The 27,233-nt window shown below is 38.8% G+C and overlaps 1 protein-coding gene across 1 annotated transcript in view; it reads left to right on the top strand.

The window, feature by feature from the left end:
- Positions 1-27,233, top strand: part of LOC130878091 (ATP-binding cassette sub-family A member 6-like) — a 66,003-nt gene that overhangs the window by 26,494 nt on the left and 12,276 nt on the right. The window contains exons 15-27 of the mRNA XM_057775872.1: positions 56-146; positions 1,569-1,708; positions 4,418-4,534; positions 5,766-5,949; positions 6,595-6,761; positions 8,833-8,966; positions 9,870-10,007; positions 14,596-14,703; positions 19,538-19,711; positions 19,905-20,018; positions 23,574-23,693; positions 25,309-25,386; positions 26,822-26,913. Of these exons, the coding sequence (XP_057631855.1) occupies positions 56-146; positions 1,569-1,708; positions 4,418-4,534; positions 5,766-5,949; positions 6,595-6,761; positions 8,833-8,966; positions 9,870-10,007; positions 14,596-14,703; positions 19,538-19,711; positions 19,905-20,018; positions 23,574-23,693; positions 25,309-25,386; positions 26,822-26,913 (1,657 nt within the window). The remainder of the gene's footprint in view (positions 1-55; positions 147-1,568; positions 1,709-4,417; positions 4,535-5,765; positions 5,950-6,594; positions 6,762-8,832; positions 8,967-9,869; positions 10,008-14,595; positions 14,704-19,537; positions 19,712-19,904; positions 20,019-23,573; positions 23,694-25,308; positions 25,387-26,821; positions 26,914-27,233) is intronic.

Genomic DNA, 27,233 nt, shown 5'->3' with positions numbered 1-27,233 from the left:
GAGAGAAAAGAAAGGACTGCTAATATTTTTTTCACATTTGTTTCCGTTTATTCAGACAGAAAAGTGATCATGTCCAATGGGAGTCTAAAATGCATAGGTTCCTCTGTGTTTCTGAAGAGAAAATGGGGTCTTGGATATCACTTAAGGTAAAGAACTTTGGAGAAAAGATTAAATGGATACTTTTAAAGACTATTTTATTATTTTAGTTGTGTGTGTGCGCCACGTGGGGCAGTGTTTGAGAAGGCCAGAGGAAGACACTGGGTTGCCTTGAGCTGGTGTTGTAGGCAGTGGTGAGCCAGCAGACTCAGGTGCTGGAAATGGAATCAGGTCCTCTGGAAATCTCAAGTTCTGCTGACCAATGAGACATCTCTCCAGCTCAACATATGTGTTCTAATAGTGGTCTCTGAGAGAGAACAGGTCTCAAGCTTTATCCTGACAAAAAGGATTGAGAAATGTTTAGTAAATAATTTGTCTAATTTCTTGGCTTCTTGTAATCTGTGTTAATGTTAACTCCAGTAAAATTATAAAGCAAAGCCTTATGTTCACTATGGGAATACTTTATCACTTTCCAGTTTGCTGTTCTGTATAGCATGATTAATAAAAACCCAGAGACAGACATCGGGGTTCAACCTGAAGGTCAGGAAAGTAAAAAGCCAGCTACTGGCTCTTACTTCTGCCTCAGTTCAAAATGACAGTCCTGCCTCCAGGAATCTCAGAGTGAGACTGTGTGTGAGAGCTGTCTCCTCCTATCTTATATTTCTCTCTAGGGCTGGACTAAAGATATGCACCACTACCGCCTGGTTTCTATGGCAAATTAGTGTGACTGCTAGGATTAAAGGTGTGTGTCACCACTGCCTTGTCTGTAAGGCTGACCAGTGGGGCTGTTTTACTTTCTGATCTTTAGGCACGCTTTATTTATTAAAACACAAATGAAATATCACTACAATTCTGTACAGTCTAAACTTTGACCTTTTTATTCTCCATTTCCCTCATTGGATACACATAATACTGCAATATTTTCATTCTTTCTTAGGAATCCAAGGCAGTGTTCTAGAAACATTGAGTATGAGTAGGGAGTGAATAAGGTTCCAAAGAATTCTGACAGCCGCATCTAAAAAGAAACTGGGTGTAGGCTAAAAGAATTCTAAAAGACAAAATCCCCATAGAAAAGGAAAGCAGGGATGTCTTGATAATACACTAATTTCTGATAGTCCACTGCCAGGCGCACTGATTACTTTCCCTGTGGAATCTTTTCTGTAACATCACCCCGCTGTCTGCTCATCTGTATACTATGTACGTAACGTTGACTACAATGAGGATTTTTGGAAGGCAGCTTTGCTCGCCCTGTACCACCAACCCCAGTCTGAGCATGTGCTTGTGCATTTGCAGTTGTTCTGAGTCTGTGCCTAGGCTGTGTCTAAATGACAAGATTTTCAAGTTGGCGGATTATTGTGATTATTACTCATTTCGCTTATTTCATAAAGCTAAGAAAAGTAATAGTCAAAGGACTTTCTGTGTGGCAACGGTCCAAAAAATGTAACTGTTTGTCATTTTTTTGTAACTATTAGTTTGTTTATGGATGAAACATGTGATTCAGAGCAGATAACATCCATCATCAATCATCACATCCCTGACGCTAAATTAAAAGCAAAAACCCACGAAAAGCTTGAGTACGTCTTGCCGCTGGGAAGGACGAGCAAGTTTCCAGGTAACGTATGTGACTAAGATGAGATAAAATTAGAGAAAAACTTTGAGTTTTGTTACAATTTTTGTATTTAATGGATTGAAGTTTTGTCTTAGTCTTTATTATTCAACAAGATTAGAGATGAAGATGTGAGTGCACTGTATTTATTTGGTAACTGATCCATGGAAGTACCAGCAGGGAGGAGAGAGACATTTAAAAGGGAAGAGAAAAAAACTAGGAAAACTTGAGCGGGTTACTATGGTAGGCAATTGAAGTGTAGCACCATTGGAGGAAAATGAGAGTCGGTGTTCTCATCATTACACCAACACTGGACAGGTGTGGAGGAACGACTTGTTTCTCTCATCCCTCATGAGTTAAGGATATACCAAGGAGTATTAACTACCTGACCCTTTGGGCTTGCTCTGAAAATTAACTCGGCATACATCTTAGGTCAGAAAAAACATCACATTCAGGTAGATGTTTTTAGTAAGTGGACTTTCTGTGTCTGCTGAGTACAGTGGAGCTGAGGGTGTGACATCAAGGTCTCTGCACAAGTATTTATTTTATTTTATGTGTATTTATTTTGTAATGAAAAACATAGCTTACTTATTTAGCATGATCTTTCAGCCTGCTGGGTAGCAGCAGCAAGCTATGTCTTTTTGGTAAGCAACCCTACAAAACACAAACTATGTAAAGTAAACCATGTCAGATACTGTCATCTTGACACACACACACACACACACACACACACACACTCTGTGTGTATGATATGGGTGCTAAAATATTTTGTTTTATAAGTGAAGAAATATTTTAATTTCTTTGTATTTAACTAGCTTTATTTAGGCATTTAGTTTATTAGGTAAAAATCTCTATAGATCTGATTTAAATAAACCCTTCTGTATTATTTAGTCTTAGAAGGCAAACACTTAGAAATTCAGATCTTAGTCCTATTTGCAAATATACCTGTTCTCTTTGTTCCTGAAGGGTCATGGAAGTGGCCTTCTATGCTATGTTGTTCTTTCATTGGACTAAGGTCACCTGGGGTACAACTGACCCACCTTCTTGGTCAGAGGATGATAGGCAGTTATATGCTGGTACCACTTAGCCAGAGACTCCGATGTTGATGTCCCAGCCATAGCAGGCACTTTACACCGATCCAGGCTTCTGCTAGTCTGTGTCCATTCCAGCACATGGGACTCCACGTCCCCTGAATGCTATGCACATATGCTAGGAAACACACTTTTTGCTATGGTTTTCTTACCTATTTTCTCTCTGTAAAGATATTGGTCAGTCACCCAACCCATGCAGAAAGGCGGGATTTCAGAATCTTCTAGAAGCTCATATTGCCATCCATATATTCCACAGAAAGAGATGATTAACTAATGTTCTGATCTTGCAAGTCAATTATATTAAAGATGCTGCCTTATATTAGCGTTAAAGCCACGCAGTGGTGGCATACGTCTTTAAGCCCAGCATTTGTGAGACAAAAGCATTAGTGCCCTGTTTTAGAATTTAACCTGGGAACACGATTTGATTTAACAAAAGAGAGTTCTAGTATATAGCTGTTCTTAGGACATGCGAAATCAAGGGACCAAGTGAGGCATGAATCTGAGGAAATTCGGTATGAATTAGGAACTGGACTTTTGCGTAGGTGGAGCAAGAAAGTTGCTTAAAACTGAAACTCGGCAAAAAAGCAAAGGAGAAGTCATGGAGGATGATGAAGGAAGTGAAACTCCTACTTGTAGTTAAATGGAAATGAGATGCGATTAGTAATCTTTTCCTTCTGAACTGTTGCCACAGACCAAGTAAACTTTGTTAAAGAACACAAGAAAAGAAGAAAGAAAGACGAGGAAAGGGAGAGGGCGTAACAAGGAAAAAGGACAAATTTAAGACTAAATTAGAAAGGGGATGTGGTGGGGTGGGGGATGGGGCAACCAGGAGAGGTTGGACAGGAGAGTGGGGCTGAATGTGGAAATACATTGCGTGCACATGTAATAAGAAGTTTCAAAGAATAAATGAAAATACTATATTTAAAAATAATAAAAGAGAAAGAAAGACTTGTTCATCAAATCTAAAATGTGAAGATGTTGGTGAGCTAGGGGAGAGCAGCTTCTGTGGAGGGGAATGACAGCATATGGACCTGAGCTGTTTGTAATATGGGACAGATTAAAGGTGGACAAAGTTTTGGAGCCAAACATATACAGAGAGGGAAGGGAGGAAGTTATTTTTTGTCTTTGTTTGGTGGACACCATAGCATCCTGCCTGACCCAGAAGATATAGAAGGGAATTATGATGGAAGAGAGAGGAGATCACTTTGGGAGTTCCTTGGGGGGAGGTAAAGTTCAGAGCGCGAGTAAAAGCATAGCCTTTGAAGGAGCAATTGCAAGTGTTTTACAAATACAAAAGGAAGCCCAGATATGAACAGAGGCCTACATGGGTTTCTTGTATGGTGGTAAAAAAGACTATATATAGTCTTTGTGACTGCTTGCATTTCCTCAAAGAAGTCTCTAGTAAAATTGTACCCTAACAGTATAAGATAGAGTGAGACACCTTGAAGGTGAAGTCTGGCATAATTTCTGAGAGTGGTTTTGTCCTTTAGAAAATTATGATTATATCCCAAAGATATGAAATTTCTGAACATTATTAAATATAATACTTAAGAAAAATGTTAATTTCTGGTGTTAGAATTTTATATTGTTTTAAAAGTTTATATATTCCTTCTGTCGACTTTAGACTTCTTCAGTGATCTCGATAAATATTCTGGCCAGGGCTTGGTGAATTACGAAGTTTCCATGTCAACTCTGAATGAAGTCTTCATGAACCTGGAAGGAGAATCAACCACTAACCTAAGTAAAAACTATTGGTATAAGTCACAGACTCGATCAATAGATGACCATGTAGCTTTTTATGACTGCTTAAGGAGTGTGACCCACTGTAAATGTGGCTCTGTGGTTTGACCTGACATGTTAATATTTCCCTGACATCGTCCCGACAGCAGGTCCATTCTTAGTGTTGATTCTAACCCCTTGGCATGACAGCAGGTCTGCCTCCTGATAGTCACCGTTTCCTGGGCACTTTGACATTGTGAGTGTTCTGATCAAAGGCATGAGGTCTGAGCATCACTTCTTGTACGAATTGTTTCTTGCTTGTTAAGAAAAAAGCCTAGCCGGGCGATGGTGGCGCACGCCTTTAATCCCAGCACTTGGGAGGCAGAGGTAGGCGGATCTCTGTGAGTTCGAGACCAGCCTGGTCTACAAGAGCTAGTTCCAGGACAGGCTCCAAAGCCACAGAGAAACCCTGTCTCGAAAAACCAAAAAAAAAAAAAAAAAAGAAAGAAAAAAAAAAAAGAAAAAAGCCTAAATGGAGAGAATTCTTACCAGCCTTCATGTTGCTTAATGGGACATAAGAGCTGTCATTTTGGAGCATGTCCTTTTACAGGTAGTTTGATCAGTGTAGATAAATAACGAGATACATCCATATCTCCTTCCTGTAATAATTCTTCCAACAAATATGGTTGACATCATCTGACAGATAAGGATTTCTGATGTAAGAACAGTCAGATGATTCTTCCCAAGCCATGCTGCTTATAGCTCACAGGTAGGGGCAGCATAAATATTTAAGTATTTTCAGAGCTGATCTTTTCCTTACAAGTTCAGATTATTGATGTCTTAGTAGTATTTAAGCATTAACAACTGCTGATCCCTATGAAAAGGATTATTTTGAACTCCCTCAGAATAGTATTTCAATTGAACGTTTGTCTTTTCCAAGTTCTTCATATATTTAGCAGATATTCTCAGGAAGAATATAGAATTTGGTATTATTCTATGTTTTTACCATGTTTTCAATGTAATGCAAAAACATTTTTATTAATTTTAAATTTTTCATAGTGTTAGAGTTATAAAACATAACTATCAAAAGAAAATACTGAAGCTTCATGAGATTTGCAAATGTTATTTAATTACTTTGAATAAAAGAATAAAAATAAGATCAGACATAAAATAATTTAATTTTTTCATGAAGAGAAGTCAGTTATGCCTTAGGATGATATTTGTAATGTATGTGTGTGTGTGTGTTTATACAGACTTTGAGAAAAGAGAAATAGTAAGAGACTCAGACAGCTTAGATGAAATGGGGCCGGCTTATTCTTCTCTTTCTGAAGTGCAGAAGACTGTGAGTGCCATGAACCTCTGGAGGATGCAGGTCTGTGCAATAGCGCGGCTTCGCATCCTAAAGCTAAAACGAGAGAGAAAAGCATTTTTGACCTTGTGAGTATCAGAGTGCTGTAATTTTTTTTAAGATAAAAAAAATTTTAAGGGTTTAAATTACAAGAACACTTAAAAGTAAAACACAATACCTAACATTACTGCTTGACAAGAAATAAGTGCAGTATTGATTTTACTGAAAATGGGATTGCTTGTATATTAATTCTTGATTGGACTTACGACTACATGCTGTTTAGTTTTAGTAGTGAGATTAAATAACATTTATTTGACAATGCCATTTAGTATTGTAACATGCTGGAATACCACTTTTAGAATGTTGAAGTTGAAAAATGAAATGAAATTTCTGCCCCGGCAATGCTGAAGCATGCATGGGCAGCCCGTATATGGTGGTTCCGTTGAACTCGTCTATATTGTGTTTCACGGTCAAAGTTGATTAGGACAACTGACCAGGTCTCTTCCTCAAGAAGGCACCAGATCTCATTACAGATGGTTGTGAACCACCATGTGGTTGCTGGGAATTGAACTCGGGACCTTTGGAAGAGAAGGTAGTACTCTTAACCGCTGAGCCATTAGCACTTAAACTTATGGTTGGTATAAAGTAGAATCAATATCTAATAAGAAGTTGTAGGATATATCACTCAGGAAAAGTGCGGTAGAGCCCTATGGTAACTTCTCTTTGTTGTTTAGTCTGTTGATTCTTGGAATTGCACTGCTCCCACTGATTATGGAAAAGACGGCTAATGCTATGATAGAGCAAAAAAGCGACTGGGAATTTAAAACAGAATTGTATTTCCTGTCCCCTGGACAACTTCCTCAGGGTCTGCGAACCAGCCTATTGGTCATCAACAACACAGGTGAACTGAGATCAGCATTTTAATGCAGAAATAGATCTTTAACTGTTAAGTAGTACATGAGGGAGTGCAAAAAGTCTTGACTGGAGAAAAATGCGCACTTGGAGAAAGTGACTCGTGAGGAGCAGTACAATTTCTCTGATTTTGGAGAAGACAAGGCTGGAGGGAACAAGGACAAGGGACTTGTCACTGTCCAGTCTGGCCTCCATCCTTTTTACTTGACAACCCTAACTGTGGTGAGACAGAGAGGTAAACCTTTATCTTAGCCAAAGACTCTCTTTAGATATCTTTGTTGCCCCCTCTCTGTTACTTTCCCCATATCACATTTATAATACACAGTGATGGACATGCAGAGATGGCATGTCTATACTTCATGATCTTGGATGAAATTCAGTAGTCAGGAAAACTGATGTTATATCAAAGAATGTTGTTCGGTTCGGTTTGGTCAATTCAGGGTTTCTTTATGTAACAGCCCTCGCTGTTCTGGAACTGCTTTGTAGACCAAGCTGGCCTCAAATCCACGGAGACCCATCTGCCTCCTAAGTGTTGGGATTAAGGTGTGAGCCAGTGTGCCTGGGGGTAGTTGTTTTATAACTCTTGAAGTGTCTAGGAAGGAAAGATTTTCTGTTACTTCTGAAGATGTTAAACCATTCAGAGTAGCCATCCTTTCCTGAGTTTCTTGCTGATTCCATTTTTCACAGGTGTTTTTGATTCAGGGTTGTAGAGTGTCTTCACTTTTATTCTTTGCTCTTTTCTACTTCAGGTTCGGGAAGTAAAATTTCCTGGTTTTTTTTTTTTTTGTGGAATTGTTGATCTCTATGTTATATTCTGACATTGAGAATTGCCCTTTACCCCTCAGATTATCGTCATCTCATAGTATATTCTCCATTCAACCCCAGGATAACACACTTGGATTTGCTCATTTCTCCCTCCTTGTCCTCAGCTGTCAAGTAGTCTGAGGATTTATTCTGTCATATTTCTTCCTTCTCTAAGAATTGATGCAATTGTTAATAATGTATTAACCTTTTCATTTGAGAAAAAACTGTCAAGCCTTGCTTGGTTAATAGGAACATGAGTTACCATTATTGTGCCCTGTTGTGAAGCAGAGTTGTGATGTGTGACTGCCCCAGGGGACATGCAAACATGGTTTTCCATGTGTGTCCCATCCCATCTTGGGGGAACTCAGATTTGTTTGAAACCTATTTGTTCAATTCTGGAGCTCCATGAAGAAGAAAGAGGCCTTTCTGTTGTTCAATCTGCTGCCTTTGCAACTTGGGGTTACTCCAGTCTTGCCTGCTTTTCTTCTTAGACATCACCTCTTAGAAATGAGGAATGTTCCCAGAGACGACGGTAGCAACTGTCGTTGTGTGGAATGACAGACAGGAGGGCTCCTGACTGCTCGCTTTGCTCCAGCTCTGGCTGGATAATAGCAACCCTGAGTGTGGCTCAGAGCGTGCTTTGATAATTCCCTTGAGTTCTGATGCTGTAGAAACCGGTGTGCTCTTACATCTTCTTCTGTGTGCACCAGGATGTAGGTTTTTCTCAACTTTTTATTTCTTTCTCCAGCAATTTTACCTGTTTTCTTCTTTAAGAATACATCAGAATTTTGATTCGATGGTAGTACCTTTTTGATTTCCCAAAACAGGTACATTATGCAATATATATGCAAATGTGAAAAAGATGAATTGGATATACATTTTTATATTTAATTTTTGTTAAGAATAGGGGAGAGAGGAGAATGTTATTAGGCTGAGTAATCTGTAGTTTTTTTATTATTAATCTTCCAGAAATTTTAAATTTATATACATATTAAAGGAAAAATTATAAAATAGAATTATCTTGTTTTAGGTATCACATATTACCTTACATTAGGAGGAATTACTATCATAGTTAATATCATAGTTAATAAAGATCTACTAAATAGAAGATGGGTGAGGAGTGACTTATCTTTTGAAGCCAATAGTATGTTATGTATAAAGTACACCTCTTAGGTAGAGTAGAAATGTTAGCTTTGTTGGGCTCATAAAAATCTTTATTTGCTTTTATATTGCCTTCTGTTATTGCGATCATCTAGGATCAAATATCGAAGATTTCATACAGTCACTGAAGCATCAAAACATAGTTTTGGAAGTAGATGACTTTGCAAACAGAAATGGCACCGAGAGCCTCTCATACAATGGAGCTATTATAGTTTCTGGAAGACAAAAGGTAGCTTTTCCTCTTGGTGTTTGCTTTGTGACAACACATACTCAAACACAATTTAATAATGAATGTCAAAACCGAACAGACCTTATATGAGAGTGTATGAACATTTTAATAAACACTAATATTTTTTAGAAATTGTAAGAATGCTGTAGCAACGTAACCATGAAAACCTCTTTTTATTACATATTTATTTCCTCTCTGCTCCCTGACCATAAACCGGCAGTGTTTCCTGGTTAGGGCAGATTTAAACCTTGCTTACTGAGGTTTCAGCAGCAGCAAAATAGGGACGAAGTGACACGAAATTGGCTACACTAGTAAAACTCAGTATTAAGTGGATTCTGGTTCTGTCCTATCTACCACATAGGATCTAATACATGGTCTCACTCAAACCATGCATGAACCCATTTAGACTCCCGTAATAGGAGCCTGCTTGTTTGTTTCCGGCTGCCCCGACCCACAATATTTACACAGAAACTGTACTATTTAAATCACTGCTTGGCCAATGACTTAAGTGTATTGCCAGCTAACTCTTACATCTAGAATCAACCCATTTTCATTACTTTATATTTTACCACAAGGCTCATGGCCTGCCAGCAAGGTTCCAGCTGGCAGCTCACATCTTTCCCCTCTGGAAGCTACATGGTGTCTCTCTGACTCTGCCTTCTTTCTCCCAGAATTCAGTTTAGTTCCCCTGCCCCCTCCACCTAGCTCTACTCTACCCTATCACAGGTCAAGGCAGACTCTTTATTCATTAACCAATAAAAGCAACACATATACAGAAGGACTTCCCACGCCAGACTCCTCTTTCATAGATGAGAAAACAAAGACTTAGCAAAGCTAGTTGCATGAGGATGCAAAAGCTTTATTTTTCAAGGATTTCATCTTACTTGTTTGTTTTGGTTTAAGGACTACAGGTTTTCAGTTGTGTGTAACACCAAGAGACTCCACTGCTTTCCTATCCTAATGAATGTCATCAGCAATGGGATCCTTCATATGTTCAATCATACGCAGCATATTAGAACTGAGGAATCTGTAATTTCACCAGTAAGTATTACATTCATTTATCCTGAACAATTAAAAAATTCACGGTGAGTCTACCTTGTTCATATTTGCTGCTCCTAAGGATGGCTATTGTGTCCTCCTAGCTTGTATGCTGTCTGACTCATGCCCCCCAACTACTCAGTTTGATTTCAAAAGTGATTTATACAGTCTACAGTTTTACAATCCTGGCTTTAGAAAGTGTGCAAAAGGGAAGCATTGGTGAGAAATAGAAGAACAGAGAAAATGCCTCCACACTTTACAGTCATACTACTTCCTTCCTTTGTCCTTCCATCCCAGAAGTGACAGTGACTTCTCCTTTCTATTTTCGAGAGAATTTTAATTTATTTTTGACAATTTCATTTATGTATAGAACAATGCATTGCGATTGTATTCAGTTTAGTTACCTGCTGTTGCTCCTTTCTCACCTCTGTTGACTCCTTTCTTGCCTAGTGGTCTCCACCCCCCCCCCACTCCCATGTGCAGGTGCTTTGCAGGAAGTTAGAGCTACGTTATGTTGTGATTGTAGTGACCTTATGACTAGCCTGGAGACAGAATTCCAAAGCACTTCTCTCCCTCCTGACTGCCAGGCTTAACCCCTCTTCTACTATTGATTCCTTGATCTGGGATAGAATGGTAGAGATGTGTTCTTTAGGGTTGAGTATTTAATACTCACTTACTCTCAGTCAGCAGTTTGACCAGTTGTGAGTCTCTCTGCAGCAACTGTTACCTTCTGCAAACAAAACAAAACAGAACAAAAAATTCTCTGACCATAGACAAAAGCAGCATCAGTCTGTGGGTATAAACACAATGTCTAGGAAGCATTATGGCTACCTGTCCATTTATCAAAACATCAGCAGTGCATTCACTCGCCCACAGGTAGTGCGATCTCCCCAGGTTTTTGACCAGATTTACATCAGCAGTCACTTACTTGCCTTCCATGGAGAAGATCTTAAATCTATGTCAACACTATTAGTTACCCCTTTAATGGTCTTGCTACTTTGCACTGGTTGTTCTCTTTTGCCTGGCCACTAAGGACTGTAGCAAGCAGGGTCCATTGATGACTTTTCTTCCCTAGAAGCCTACGTACCTTTTTCTGTTGTTAGTTCCAGAGTCCTTTGGATAATTTTACAAGATTGGTATGTCTGGCTCATAAGGTAGCTTTATTTGTAGCTTTTTGAGAAGCCTCCACACTGGTATCTACGGAGCCTCACCGGTTTATACTCCCACCAGTAGGGAATAAAGATCCCTTCTCCCACTTCCTTTCCACTTGTTCTTTGCCTTCTTGAAAGTAGTTATTATAATTGTGATGAGAACCAATCTCAAAGTACTTTTAATTTGCATTTTTTGTCAAGAATGGATGAATTTATAGATGCATATGCTATATCAAAATGAGATAAATGATTTAAACATATCCTTAACCAAAAAAATTGAAGGAATAATAAAAACCTTATGACTAAAAAGCCCATGTTTTGATGGAGAATTCTATCAGACCCTTAGAGGAGAGTTAAAACCAACACTTTATAGATTATCCAAAATAGAAGAGATAAGAATGCTTCCAGCCTTTTTTTTTTTAGGAAGCCATCATTATGCCAGTACCAAAGCCACATAGAGACAGAAAAATAAAATAAGAAAACTATAGACTAATCTCTTTGTTAAGCATAAATGTAGAAATTGTCAATAAATTATCCACAAAACAAATCAGGAACAAATTAAAAAGATTATTATCAACCTGACTTCATTTCAGAAATGTTGGAATGGTTGAAGATATGTATATATGTAAAATTAATTAATAATGTAAGTGGCCTCAAGAGCAGAAGTTACACAATAATCTTAATAGTTGCAGAAAATGACATATGCGTGTGTGTGGTGTGTGTGTGTAATTATAATAACTAGAGAGGAGGTAATGGATTTGAGATGAAATCAGAGGGAGATGGGAGGAGTTGGAGATTGAGAGGGAGGAGTGGAAATGAGGAAAAGCAGTATTTATATATGAAATTCTCCATCCCCTAATTTCATTGAAAATAAACTAATGAAGACACTAGAAAATGGGAGGATATTCCCTGCCCATAGGTTTGCTTGAAGAATTAGTATTATGAATACACAATCTCAGCTAAATTCATTAACTAGAAAAAGCAAGACATATACAGAATGATATCCCACATCAAATGCCCCTCTTAACAGAAACAGTAAAATGATCTTAAAATTCATATAGAAACACAAAAGACCCCATATAGTCAAAGCCATTAAGAGTAAAATTAATACTGCCAGGGGTTCCACTATACATATTTCGAGTTATACTACAGAGCCATAGTAATGAAAACAGCATGGTATTAGCACAATAACAGACATTTAGATCAGTGGATAGAAGACCTAGATATAAGCTGATATTACTCCAGCCATCCGACTTTGACAACTATACCAAGAATTCACACTGCAGAAGAGATAGCATTTCCAACAAATAGCGCTCGGAAGCAGTGTATCTGCAGGTTGAAGAATGAAGCTAATCTCCCACTCTGCACTAAAATCAACACCAAACCAATGAATGATCTCAATGTAAGACCCAAAGCCCTGAAACGTCTAGAAGAAAAGGTAGGGTGTGCACTATAAGTTACCAGCATAGGCAGGGACTTTCTATGTAGGGTTTGGTTGTCCTGGAAGCAAGGCTGACAAATAACAAGCAACACCCCGTAAACTGCCAACGTATCTGTTCGCAGTGTTTCCCATTTCGTCGCTTTTGTTGGGGAGTCATCACCCGTGTAGCCACTTGATGATTACTTGCTCCATATTTAAGTGTTCGTGGTGGCTATTGTTTTCTGTTTGACAACAGTTGAGACATTTAAAACTGACTCTAGATGTTTCATATCAGAAGCAAGATTAGAAGTGGACCAGCCACAGGTACTCTTCGTTTATAAAAAATGTGTCAAATCGGCTTCCACTGAATCAGCAGTGCTGGGAGTACACACTAGTGTGATAACAGAAAGAGTGAGATGGAATATACTTGATGGGTCAACGATATGTGTGTGTGTGTGTCCATATCTATGCACTAAAGCATTATATTCATGGCCATGTGATCAGGGAGGACATAGAATGACTCAAGGAGTAGGGGGTTTAAGGGCCTCTTTGAGTGTTAAAACCAGGGGCTCTGAAATGTAGCTTCGATTTATACTTACTTAGCATGTTTGAGGCACTGCTGGGATTGACCACCAGGATCCCAAGGGGAAAAAGAAAAAATGGACAGAAGAAACAGTTCTTAACACTTTATTGATTTTTTCTTTGAAATAAAGATATATTTTTATTTTATGTGTATGGGTATTTTGCCTACATGTATGTGTACTATGTTCTTGCAGTACCTAAAGGGGCCAGAAAAAGGCTTCAGATCCGATGAAACTGTAGATACCGACAGTGGTAAGCCTTGTGTGGGTGCCGGGACCTGAACATGGATTTTCTGCAAGAGCAACACACACTCTTTAACTGTTGAACTATCTCTCTGATCACCCCTACCCTTTATTTTTTTTTCCATTTTATTTCCAGTTTGCTCTGAATCGAAATGGACAGGGGCACTTTGTGCCATCTTCAGGGGTACTCATCTTCATTCCTATCGTCATATAGAGAAACACGTTTTCTTACCTAGAGAAACAGAGGAATTGGTAGACATAGACTCCAGAACCATAAAGTTTGAGAATTGCAGAGCTATCGAAAGGCAGGCTGTGTTGTTTTCTGCTATTATTTCCATGGGATTGTTCTATATTCTGCTTGGACCTATTGAGGACTAATGGTTTATATTTTATCTCCAAGGTAGTAGGTCCAGTGACATCGAGTTTCCTTTACAGGTCTGAGTTACACTGCATGTCCACCCAGTTGCTGAGGTCTTTCTTCCTGTCAACCTCTAGCTTACTAGCATATCTGTTAACCAAGGTTCACAATTCCTGAGTTATTATTGCTGTTTTTGCATCATTTGAAACAAATAGTATAAAACTGAGAATTCTAAAATAACAATTCATTGGTTTCAAAAATATGCAGACTTGCAAACTTATACCCAAATTTCTTCATATAACAGAGATGGATCTCTGTATCTAAGTATCAGTTTAGTTCTATTATTTCTTAATTCTTCTCTGCTCCTCTCCACCTTCTTGCTTTCTGTTTCTAGAAATGTGATTATATTGAGTACATAATGTAATGGAAATACACAATGTGTGAGCTTTTTGTCTGGTTTATTTCACTTAGTATTACATAGTCCAAGTGGGTCTGTCTGGAAACATTTGACAAGATTTTCTTCCTTTTAAAGTCGAACACTATTCATTATGCATATATGTGCTTATTTAGTTTTGTTTCTTCACGCATCTACTTACAGCATTTCAGTTATTTCTACCCCTTGGTTATTTTAATGATGCTATCAACTGGGGTATATAGGTATCTCTTCAAAACCCCTCTGTTTTTTAAAAAATATATTTTCATAAGTAGGTCCTGAAATATTCCTGGCTTCTTTTGTTTTGTTTTTTAAAGCTGAAGTCTTATGATAAATGATGAGTATGGTCTCCACTTCAATAGACGATACTTTGATTTCCCACTAAAGTTCTGTTTGTATTTGCAGGACCTCGTGATGCTCTGGTTTGGGATACTGCAAGGTTTCCTGTTCTTATTGTTTGTTGTGTGCAGCATTTCGCCACACATTGCCATGAGCAGTGTCGGTGATTACAAAGTAAGAAAGGGTGGGGCGGGGATTCTAAGAATACCAGAATTGTATTTTTGATGCTGTAAGTGCAGAATAGTTTAGCTCTGGGGTGTGGAGAAGCACTGAAACATACCACTACATCAGACAATGTAGTTTAGAATTATTTCCAACAATGTAGAAAGCTGATTTTTAAAATTCAAAATGCTTTTACTTCAAAGTTGCATGGAGAGTACAATGATTTTCAGAGTGTCCCATTACTTTAAATATTCAAAGTATAATATTATATACCTTTTGGATGAATTATTTCCTAGATGCAAGAGAATAATCCATCAAAAATATCATAACCTCACCTTTCACACTCAGAAGCACATAGACAAAGCATGTACATTTAGACAAAAGCTGTTGAGTCTACTTAGTGCTACCTATATGGCATGTGTGTAGGACTGACCACTTGGGATTGGATAACCTATTGAGGGCTAATCCCTGGGGAAGATTGATCCTCCCTCTCTCTGTGTACCATGAATTGCCTCTACCTTTTCATCCAAGGGAGCATCCTTGTGGGATTTTCTCTATTCTGTTGGCATGTCTACTCATACTGTCCTTGTTAAGGTCTTGTTTAAGCAGCTATACAATTTCTTTTTTTATTTTATTTTATTCTTTTTTAATTAAAATTTCCGCCTCCTCCCCGTTTCCCATTTCCCTCCCCCTCCTCCCACATATTGTCCCCTCCCCCACTCCCCTCCCCCCTATCCCCACTCCTCTTCTCCTCCCCCCACTCCATTCCCCCTCCCTCTTGATACTGAAGAGCAGTCCAAATTCCCTGCCCTGAGGGAAGACCAAAGTCCTCCCACTTCTATCTAGGTCCAGGAAGGTGAGCATCCAAACAGGCTAAGCTCCCACAAAGCCAGTTCATGTATTAGGATCAAAACCTAGTGCCATTGTCCTTGGCTTCTCATCAGACTTCATTGTCCGCCATGTTCAGAGAGTCCGGTTTCAACCCATGCTTATTCAGTCCCAGTCCAGCTGGCCTTGGTGGGCTCCCAATAGATCAGTTCCACTGTCACAGTGGGTGGGTGCGCCCCTCGTGGTCCTGACTTCCTTGCTCATGTTCTCCCTCCTTCTGCTCCTCATTTGGACCTTAAGAGCTCAGTCCGTTGCTCCAAATTGGGTCTCTGTCTCTATCTCGATCCATCGCCAGATGAAGGTTCTAAGGTGATATGCAAGATATTTATCAGTATAGGATAGGGTCATTTCAGGTTCCCCCTCCTCAGTTGCCCAAGGTACCAGCTGGGGACATCTCCCTGGACACCTGCGAGCCCCTCTAGAGTCAAGTCTATTGCCAACCCTAAGATGGCTCCCTTAATTAGGATATATATTTTGCTGCTCCCGTATCCACCCTTCCTATATCCCAACCATCCCATTCCCCCAAGCTCCCCCATCCTCCCCTTCTCACGTTTCTCACCCCATTTCCCCTTAGCCCCATGCCACCTCACCCACAAGTTCCCAGTTTTTGCGCCGCAATCTTGTCTACTTCCGCCTATCCAGGCGGATGACTATACGTTTTTCTTTGGGTTCACTTTCTTATTTAGCTTCTCTAGGATCACAAATTATATACTCAATGTCCTTTATTTATGTCTAGAAACCAATTATGAGTGAGTACATCCCATATTCCTCTTTTTGGGTCTGGGATACCTCACTCAGGATAGTGTTTTCTATTTCCATCCATTTGCATGCAAAATTCGAGAAGTCATTGTTTTTTACCGCTGAGTAGTACTCTAATATGTATATATTCCACACTTTCTTCATCCATTCTTCCATTGAAGGGCATCTAGGTTGTTTCCAGGTTCTGGTTATTACAAACAATGCTGCTATGAAAATAGTTGAACAGATACTTTTGTCATATGATAGGGCATCTTTTGGGTGTATTCCCAAGAGTGGTATTACTGGATCTTGGGATAGGTTGATCCCAAATTTCCTGAGAAATCGCCACACTGATTTCCAAAGTGGTTGCACAAGTTTGCATTCCCACCAGCAATGGATGAGTGTGCCCCTTACTCCACAACCTCTCCAGCATAGGCTATCATTGGTGTTTTTGATTTTACCCATTCTGACAGGTGTAAGATGGTATCTCAAAGTTGTTTTAATTTGCATTTCCCTTATCACTAAGGAGGTTCAGCATGACCTTAAGTGTCTTTTGGCCATCTGAATTTCTTCTGTTGAGAATTCTCTGTTCAGTTCAGTGCCCCATTTTTTAATTGGGTTAATTAGCATTTTAAAGTCTAGTTTCTTGAGTTCTTTATATATTTTGGAGATCAGACCTTTGTCTGTTGAGGGGTTGGTGAAGATCTTCTCCCAGTCAGTGGGTTGCCTTTTTGTCTTAGTGACAGTGTCCTTTGCTTTACAGAAGCTTCTCAGTCTCAGGAGGTCCCATTTATTCAATGTTGTCCTTAATGTCTGTGCTGCTGGGGATAAACGTAGGAAGTAATCTCCTGTGCCCATATGTTGTAGAGTACTTCCCACTTTCTCTTCTATCAGGCAGCTACACAATTTCATGAGTGTAGCCTTCTTGTCGTAGCCAGAAGACACAGTCTTGCATCAGACTTCTTTGGTCTTCTGACTCTAAAAATCCTTCACTCTATTTTCCTTCTGTTCACTCTTTTTAAACCTGCTATTTGCCTCTCCACAGCGTACTCCCTGACATGGCTCCTTTTTGCAATTTTATTTTTTACAAGAATTAAAAATATAGATAAACTCTAAAGATCCAAAATACAGAATCCAAAATTTTAAAAATAATGGCACAATACCATTATTGGAAAAGTTCCACATCTGAGTTCCTGTAGTAAGAACTAGAAAGCTTTTTTTCATTATTCATGGGTTAAAGTGGTATTGCACATCAGTGTACCAAATAAATCACCATTATGGAACTGATTTTGTAGGTCTCAGAATCTTAAAAAATTTGTGTATAATTTTCGATAATAAAATAGCATTAATTTACCTTAAAAGTCCTTGCATTTCCACCCAGCTCCACACATGTACACTGATGCAATAAATAAGCCAGTTAACATTAGTGATACATTTTTTAAAATGAGCAAATGAAGTGAATTTGTACCTTCATTATGATAAGACCCATTGACCCAGCACTTGGTACACACGAAGAAGTCAGTCATTTCTCATTGCATTGAATTTAAGTTCAATGTTGTTACCATTTTTTATGTCATACATATCAAATAATAGATTTACATTTTAGGAATTTTGCATATGTTGACTCTCCTCACTTTCTTTTTCATTATAGCAAGTGCTTGAGGAAGTAATCAAATATCTCATAAATGCATTCTCAGGGATCAGGAATTATTGGGAGGATTGGGTTCAGTGCTAATAAACACACAACAATTATCCCAACAAGGGGGCAGGTCTGTTCCTAAAACAAGAAGGCAGGTGCATGTGGACCAGATATATCATACCAGTGCCGTGAGATGGTTTGCTCTCTGAGATATTCTAGAAACATCTATGTCCCTCCCCTAGTTGATCCGACCATTAAAGTAATAATCTCCAAAGAATTAAACTTTCCCCAGAAATCTCATGTTGGGAGAAGAGAAAGACTATAGCTTGATGCCCTACAGAAAAGAATGTTGTCCTCCCGACAGAGATTTCGTACAGTTCTTACAACTTTGCCAGATCACCTTGCCGGAGAGATGGGGCAGAGTCAATTATGCGTTAATAATGACCCGCACCTTAACTATGCCTGCTTAGTTATGCATACCACTTGCCTTCTATGGAAACCTAAAGCTCACGTCAGTATCTCTGACTAGATCCTCTCGTCTGTTTCCTGTCTTCCCAGTGTGACTGCATTGAACAAATCACTCTTCTCTGCTTTTCAGTGTTCACTGTCCCTTTGATTGGCACATTGGGGTGGGTGACCAACTTTAGCTCTTTGGGGCTACAAGAGCCCAGCCTCTGACCCCAAAATGTCCAGTAACAACAACTCTGACCTTTCTGAAGATAAACCCTCACCTCATGATGTAAGACGACAGAATTCCAACAATCACACCACAGTTGGATAGCACACTGAAGAAAGAACAAAGATAAAAAAAGGCTTGGGGAGCTTGTTGGTTATTGTCTAAGTTACTTAGCTCCAATTGCTGTTTAAGTCCCACTAACCCTCAGGACGGGGAGAGTAGTTTCTCAAAAAGAATTTGGGGGTATCATCTTACCTTAAAGATAGCAAACGGATACTAGAAACGCATGGGTAGTATGTAGCCATTTGGCATAACATGGAGTTTGATTTAATTTTCCAAGATTCAAAATTCAAGTACTTCCTAAACAATGCCTGGAGTGTGTAACTAACAATAAAGTCATCTTACAGGCTTGAATGAGTAATATATATATATATATATATATATATATATATATATATATATATATATATGACTTAAAATGTAAAGTGTAACTCTCCAGGTAGGAATAAAGTTTGAAAAAACCCTATTCCCCTGAAGTTTATCATCTGCTGTGCCAGATTAGACTGTGAGAACACTGTCACTGTACTTCACAGAATGAGAAAAAGCAATTCTAAAGTTCACATAGAAGCTCAAAAGACTCTGAGTAGCCGAAGCAACCCCCAGCAGAAAGAACCGTGACAGAGGGGCCAGGTACATCGGAGCTCGTGCGGAGCCCTGTGTTTGATCCCCATCACTGATAAACCAGTCAGAGTGGCATATGCTTGTAATCCTAGCACTTGGGAGATGGCAACAGGCAGGTTAGAATTCAGGGTTATCCTTAATGCATAGTGCCAGGCTACCCTTGACTACATAAAAGCCTAATTATTTTTAATGGAACTGATGTACCTCCTGTGTTTTCTCATCAGAAGAGAGCTGATTCCCAGCTGTGGATTTCTGGCCTCTACCCTTCTGCCTACTGGTGTGGGCAGGCAATGGTGGATATTAACCTCTTCAATGTAATTCTTCTCTTGAGCTACTTCACGTTGTACATGACACAGCTGGTTCACATTTCCTTAACTAGTGAAATTGTGCTATCTATAGTAAGTACAATGACATCGACCAAATTCTGTCCAGCAATTAGAAATGAAAGGCAATGTTAGTTGTTTAAATATTTGAAAATATTTTATAAACCTAACTACATGTGTATTACCAGTTAAATATTTCAAATGTATGAGATTTAAAATTTCCCTCAGATGTTTCATTTTTAACTGACATTGTCTGTGTTATCTTTAGATTGCTCTTTCATTCGGTTCTGCAGCTTCTCTTGTCTTCCTGACGTATGTGATATCATTTGTTTTTGGCAAAAGGAGAAAAAACAGTGGCCTCTGGTCAATTTGCTTCTTTACTGTAAGTATGAACAGTATCAAATAAATTTTGTCTTGAGCAGTAGGAAAATTAAAAATGTAGATTAAATTTAAAGATTCAAATCCTGTGCCCAAAATTTTTGAGAGTTGACTTCATACCACAGTAACCGACTTCATGTGATGTTTCCCTGTCAAAATGCAAGAGTACAACAAAGTGAACTCAGCATTACCAATGGACCATTTAAAGTTATGCATATAAAGTACACATAAAACATCATTAAATTTTGCATTAGGATTTAAATTTGATACCAAAGTCCGCTAAAATCTGAACTTCAAGCTATTATCATTCTCAAACATTTTAGATTAAAATTACCCAGTAGAAAGGAGCTGGAAGTGTAACGTGTATTATCGAGTCAGTTATATTTATGAAGACTTCCAGTATAGATCTTTGAATAGAGTTCAGTGTGAACTTCATAAAGGACCCAAAGTTTAAAATGTTCCAGAACTGCCTTCCTGAACAGTTCTGTAGAGCACGGGTGTCCGACTGTAGGCATCGTGGCATGCTCTGGTCATCCGCAGGTGTGTTGGACTGCATTCATAGGTATCCTGGGATACATGTTGCCTGCATGCTACAGCTCGGGTGCAGCTCATCCAAGAAGTCTGTCTTAACCTGAGCTCTGAGTGTTTTAGATACTATATTTTGATTCCCATGTCAATTAATTTATTAATAACCATGTCTGTTCGATATCTCTATACATGAGAATGGAGGGCTTGTCTGGTATTATGAGAAATTTTGCTATGACTATTTACCCAAGCAGCGAAGACCCAGAGTGTTCTTCAAACTTCCTGTGAGCTGCTGTTCCTAAGACATGATTGAATGTCTGTCTGTATCATAGCTCTAAACTTTCGGAAGGGGAGGCCTGAAACTATGAAAGACATCAACCCAAGACCAGCTGTGAGAAAATAGACTCTTCTGTTACCACTCACCGACGCCACAGGAAATGGGTCGACACAGCTGGCTGCTGTTCCTTATTAATATACAGCATTTGTATTTTATGTCTCTGGGTTGAATTTGGTTGTATTCAGTGGTGTTTATTACTCTTTCACAATCCATCCGGAGTAGAGAAACTACAAAAAGCACTAGAGAGTACCTCATTTGAAAGACTGCCTTTGAGGATAACCGTGAGAATCCGTGCACCAAAGTCCCTTGAGCACATTTTTGATTAGCTAGCAGGATTGCTGACATCATCCAGGGTTATCCCAACACTAACTGTGCTGAATGTCATTAGAAGATGATCTCGCTGTAACTCACCTCATACTCTTTAATTTGTCTAGCAAAGGTGGGTAAAGCAACCAAGCCATGCTGATTCCTTAGGTTTGCCAGTCATTTGAACTCTGAATGAATTATTTCTTGGAGCTAATGGTTAAGTATTTCAGGGTTAAGGTCAAGATGGCTGCAGCCTCGAAGATGGTAGAGATGTTCTAGTAAGCGCCTTTGTAGTTACTCTTTGAGCTAATTCATCTTCAGTTCCAAGTACCTGGAAGGCTGGAATAATAATTTCTTCTGCAGCATTTGCCTCTCTTTGTGTTGTCTCTATTTACAAAGGAATCACTTAAGATTGGGATAAGTACTCATCTAGCTGAGCAGTTTTGCTATATGCCAAGTGAAAAATCAACGTATGGCCTTATGCACATAACTTGCGTTAATTTTCAGAGAGTAAGCTCTCAGATGAAGAGGCAGGCATCATTAGCAATGGGAGAAGCATGCCTCAACATTTGCGATTCAACATTCAGTAGAAAGCTTAGCAGGGCCAATTTCTATATGGATGTAGGCTCTATTGTTATGTTTTCAACTATATTAAAGGTGTTAAGATCACCAGAAGTAGGAAATATTTTTTATAATGAAAATAAAGATGCCCTGGAATTTGAGAGAAAAGAAAAATAAACATGGACTAATGTGCAATGCTTTGGCAGAGAGATTGTAGATGTTGCTGCAAAATGAGAGCAGTCTTTCAGAACGGCTCTCTAAAATAATTACTGTGCTCTAACTTAATATTTAGTCATTAAGTATTTGGTCCTATTCTAAGTTGTATTTACCAAATTATCAATCATCCTGGGAAGACATAAAGATTTAAAGGACAATATACACAACCTAAACATGTGTAGACATATTACTGGTTGGGTTGAGTCAGGAACACATATTTAGTCATTTTAGCTTTGTCCTTAATCTCTGGTCTTTTCATCTATGAAGAAATTTCTTAGTCTGATTAATGACTGGGGAATATATTCTCCCATCCAATTCTATGTCATCTCTTTACTTTAAGATTATAATTTACTTACAACATTTCTCTCCTCCCCTTTCTCCCTCCAAGCTCTCCCATATACTCCTCCTTACTCTTCTTCAAATTCATGACCTGTTTTTGTCATTGATTATCATTGACTGCATATGTGTGTTTGTATTTACACATGTATTTCTAAATATAACCTGTTCTGTCCATATAATGTTACTTGTACGTACCCTTTCAGAATTGTCACGGAAAGCCTGTCAACGTGCTCGTCCCTGGGGAAGACCACCTCTCCTGCCCCTCCGAGCTTCTCTCAGTTGCCCATAGTTCTACGTATAGGGTTGGGCCCTCATGGGTTTTGACCTGTCCAATTTGGCCTATTAGTTGGTGTCATGCTTGTGCAACTCACATTTGGGTGGTCATGTTGGTGACACTTCTATAGGCATAGCTTCTGATGTTACTAGGTGAGACAATCTCACAACAAAGTCTCTCATCCTCTCGCTCTTACAATTTTTTTAACCCCCTCTTCCGCAATGTTCCTGGAGCTTTGGGAGCCTTAGGTACAGGAGTGTTATGTAGATGTATTTGTTGGGATGGGTTTCCACAACTCTGTATTTTGATTGGTTGTGTTTTTCTGTAGTAGTCTCCATTTGTTGCAAAGAGAAGTTTCCTAAATAAGTGTAAATGCTGCACTTATCTGTGGATATGAGGACAGAGATTTATAGATCATTGTCAGGAATTATGCTGATTTAGTGAAATAGTGGTTGTAGATTCTCTTTCAACAACCGTGATTTCACTAGCACTGAGTAGTTAGCTATAAAAAAAAAGTTAATGACACAATGGAATCAACATGATCGTGTGCACATCTTGTACACACACACACACACACACACTGGGTATGTAGAAAAGATTAACTCAGAGGTTATAAACATAAATGATACGGTTAGGGAAATGCTAATTATCCTGATTTAATTGGTGTGTGCTGTATGAATGCATTCAAATATCACGCTAGCCAGAGTTGATAATCAGTGGTATAGTACATGTTTAGTATGCATGAAAACCTGTGTTCAGTGTTCGGCAACCCCTATCAAAAAAAAGAAGGTCATATCGAACACACAATATGTGTAATTATCATGCACTGACAAAAATTAATGTTGTATAGGGGTGATAACATTTCTGTATATTATTAGCAAAACCATTTCTTTTTTTTTTTGTCTCAAAAAGGGAAATTGTTATGGCCATGTATCTGTATCTTTATATGGGAAACTGTGGAATTTGTCATTTGATGTGGTATTCTTGGACTTGTCCTGTAGATCTTCACCATCATGTTTGACATCCTTTTGACTGATTTATTCAGCGAAAAATTGCTTATTGCCTTCATGATATTAGTTCCTTCATTTTCATTTTCTGCATTCCTGATTGTTTTGGAAATGGTAAGAAATGGCATCTACTGTTCCATAAAAATGTAATATGTTGGCTATTCTGCATAGATCTACAGAGATAGAGAATGGGTTAGCAGGCTTGGGGAGTGACAGCACATGGGCACGAGGGATTGCTTTGTGATGATTAGAGTGCTCTGGAATTGGATTGTGGTGATGCTTGCACAAGTTATTAAAAAGTCCTGAGTCTCTAGTCTTAGAGTGGGTAAAATTCATAACATGAAAATAAACGTTAGTAGAACTGTTAAAAAAAAAGTTGTGCCTTAGGCACTTGGAAAATTGTAGACACGGTTGAATGCTATTAGAAGCTAAAGCCAGATTGTAAAAGAACTTCCCACTTCAATGGGTATTTATTAATTACTGAGGATAAGGTCACACATTATACTTTTCAACTACTCAAAAGCCTATGTCAAGCACCATTTTGTGATAGTCATTGCGGTAGCAATTACGGACACCCATGAGCAAAATAGCACAGTTCTTCCTTCAGAGAGCTTAGCAGAAACAAAGATACATCACCTTCCATCAAGTCGCTGTAGTAAACTTAAAGGTTACAATGGCAATGTGCTGAGAAAGAACATACAAAGCATGGTTGGTGCAGTTAGGAGTCAGAGGATGCTGGGGAAATGGTGTTCCTAAAGGATGGTAAGAACTACTGAATGACCGGGCGGTGGTGGCGCACGCCTTTAATCCCAGCACTTGGGTGGCAGAAGCAGGCGGATCTCTGTGAGTTCGAGACCAGCCTGGTCTACAAGAGCTAGTTCCAGAACAGGCTCCAAAACCACACACAGAGAAACCCTGTCTCGAAAAAAACCAAAAAAAAAAAAAAAAAAAAAAGAACTACTGAAGGAATAAGATGCAGCTAACCTGTATCTCCTCCATTAAAAAAACAAAAAACATTTGACTTAAAAACATTTATTGAATGCAAAGCAGAGAGAGAGAGATGCTGACATTGTGGAATTTTTAGGAGTTAAGATATTTGTAAGTTTCCCACATAAGTTCATGGGCTCCCTTCTTATCTCAATAACTTTTCTCAATTATAACAAGTAGTTATTGGCATTATTCTTTATCATCAATCAATTATGCAGAAATCAAGGCATCACTTCTAAATTCCCTGTGACAACTCCAGATTCTATATGTCACCTACTTACGTTTTAGAAAGAAGAACTAAGTCAAAGGATGAGTTATGATTATAACTTCCAGCCACTGCTTTGACGACAATGAAAGTATTTTTGTAGATAGGTCTCCCTACATCCCCTAGAACATAATTAATGAAACTTGCCGTGTTCTGCTTAAAGCCATTTCATCTAGAGCAGTGAAGATTCCCTGAAAGTATGATCTCAACTGAACTTCTGCTCATTTCTGTAATACTCGGGTTCTCTGCTGATAGTCCATGGTCTCTCCTCATTTGAAGTCTTTGGTTTTCTCGCCAGGATGGGTTAACTGCTTATTGACAAGGGGTATTTACCAAGGAGCTCCTCTCCTCTTTAGGGAGCATGTCATCAGTGCACACAGAACTGAGTTTAATGAATAAAATAGTCAATCCCAAAGCGCATGTTATTTAAATGCAGATTGTGAAGTAAATATATTTAGCCTTTTTCTTTCTTTTCAGAGAGACTATCAGCACTACAATGAACTCGGAGAACTCAAATATGGTTTATCTGGGGTCAATCTTCTATTATTCCTAATGGTAAGACTTTTTCCTCACTGCATATCCCTTACTATAGCTGTACGGCCTTGTCTGAAGCTTGCTGTCTCTGAAAGTGTTTTAAATACAGTTGTAGATAAAGCAATGACTTTCAGTCATGGATTTACTCTTAGAATAAGTGTTTTTGTGCATATAGACAACAAGTTAACAATTCAGTGTAGTATCCATTTCAGTTCCTTTAGCCTCTTCACCATCCAACCTCTAAATGTGAAAGTGTAAAAAAAATGAATTGCAATATGAATTTCAGTTGTAAATATTAGGCAAAACTGAATATGAATGAGTGGAACATGATTATTTTAGATTTAAGGATGATGAAAGCTACTGTCTTCCCATACTATTTGCCTCTCGGCAAAATGGTAAGTACTAAGTCCCTGCCCTCATGGGGCTTATAGTCTAGCAGAGTATACAGATAAACTACATAAACGGTTAAATACTGTGTTAGTTGGAAAGTGTCTTAGTTACTTCCTATTGTTGTGAAGAGGCACCATGACCGAAGCAAATTATAGAAGAATGCATTTAATGGGGGCTTATAGTTTCAGACAGTGAGTCTATGACCATCATGGCAGGGAGAGTGGCAGCCTATGGGCAGGCATGGCACTAAAGCAGTAGCGAGAGCTATATCAGATCCACAGCATAAGGAAGAGAAAAAAATCTAGTAATGATGTGGGCTTGTGGGCTTTTGTAACCTAAAGCTCATCTTCAGTGCTGTTATCCTCCAGGAAGTCTGTACCTCCTCATCCTTCCCAAACAATTCCACTAACTGGGGACCAATCATTTAAAAACATGAGCCTGGGCAGCCATTCCCATTCCAACCACCACAGATATGAAGGACTTGAATGACATTCTAATAGGTATTAGCAAGAGCTACTCTGTCTTGCTTCAGGATCAACTAGGAGAAAGAGGGAGTTTAGTCAGAGAGAAGATCATACAAGTAATGTGGTAACGTGTGAGATACACAGAATGGGGTCTACATGGTGTCTATGTAATTCCAAAAATTCTGATGCAAATTTTAGTGGCTAAGGAGTCATTGGATGATTTTAATCGAGGTGCAATGATCCAGCATGGCTATGGAAAACATAGCAGCAGTTTTTCTGATAAGAGTATATTTGTAGGACAAGAAGAGTAGAGGGAAACCATGTGGGAATGCATAGCAAGCTGAGAAAGGACAATGATAATGATGTGGATGGGCACAGCACAGCAGAGAACTAGTTGCATTATGGGTCATTTGAAAGACAAAACAGAATGTACTGACCTTTAAAATATGGGTTATGAATAGTAGAAAAGAGATAGGATAAACGGTTGGGTTCTGTTTTGTTCCCCAATTTATAAGAGTTTGCGGCCAAATTGCCTGTAAACACAGAAGCAACAAGCAGCTTTGTAAACTTATGTCTAAACAAACCTTTTTCTTTACTCCTAGCCTTACTTTCACACTTTGCTGTTCATTTTTGTTCTGAGATGCCTGGAACTTAAATGTGGAAAGAATGTAATGTGGAAGGATCCCATTTTCAGGTTAGGATAACATTTAGTTTTGTATCTAAGATCATAGTTTAGCCTGGTGGTGGTGGTACATACCTTTAATCCTAGCACTCGGGAGGCAAAGACAGGTGTATCTCTGTGAGTTCGAGGCCAGTCTGGTTAACACAAGATAGTTCTATGAGACAGCCACAGAGAAACCCTGTCTCAAAAACAAACCAAAACAAAAATCATAGTGTAATATTCCTGTTGAGGTGGCTGCACTTTCAATTTGTTGATAAGGATTTCTATTTGCGATTCAAGCATTATAATGATTGATATGATAACCAATGGATTTCTGGCTTACTGTCAAGACA

This window comes from Chionomys nivalis, chromosome 7 (genome assembly GCF_950005125.1).
Source record: "Chionomys nivalis chromosome 7, mChiNiv1.1, whole genome shotgun sequence".
In the NCBI taxonomy this organism is placed as follows: Eukaryota; Metazoa; Chordata; class Mammalia; order Rodentia; family Cricetidae; genus Chionomys; species Chionomys nivalis.
The sequence above is the reverse complement of the archived record's forward strand: the minus strand, read 5'-3'. Positions and strand labels throughout refer to the sequence as shown.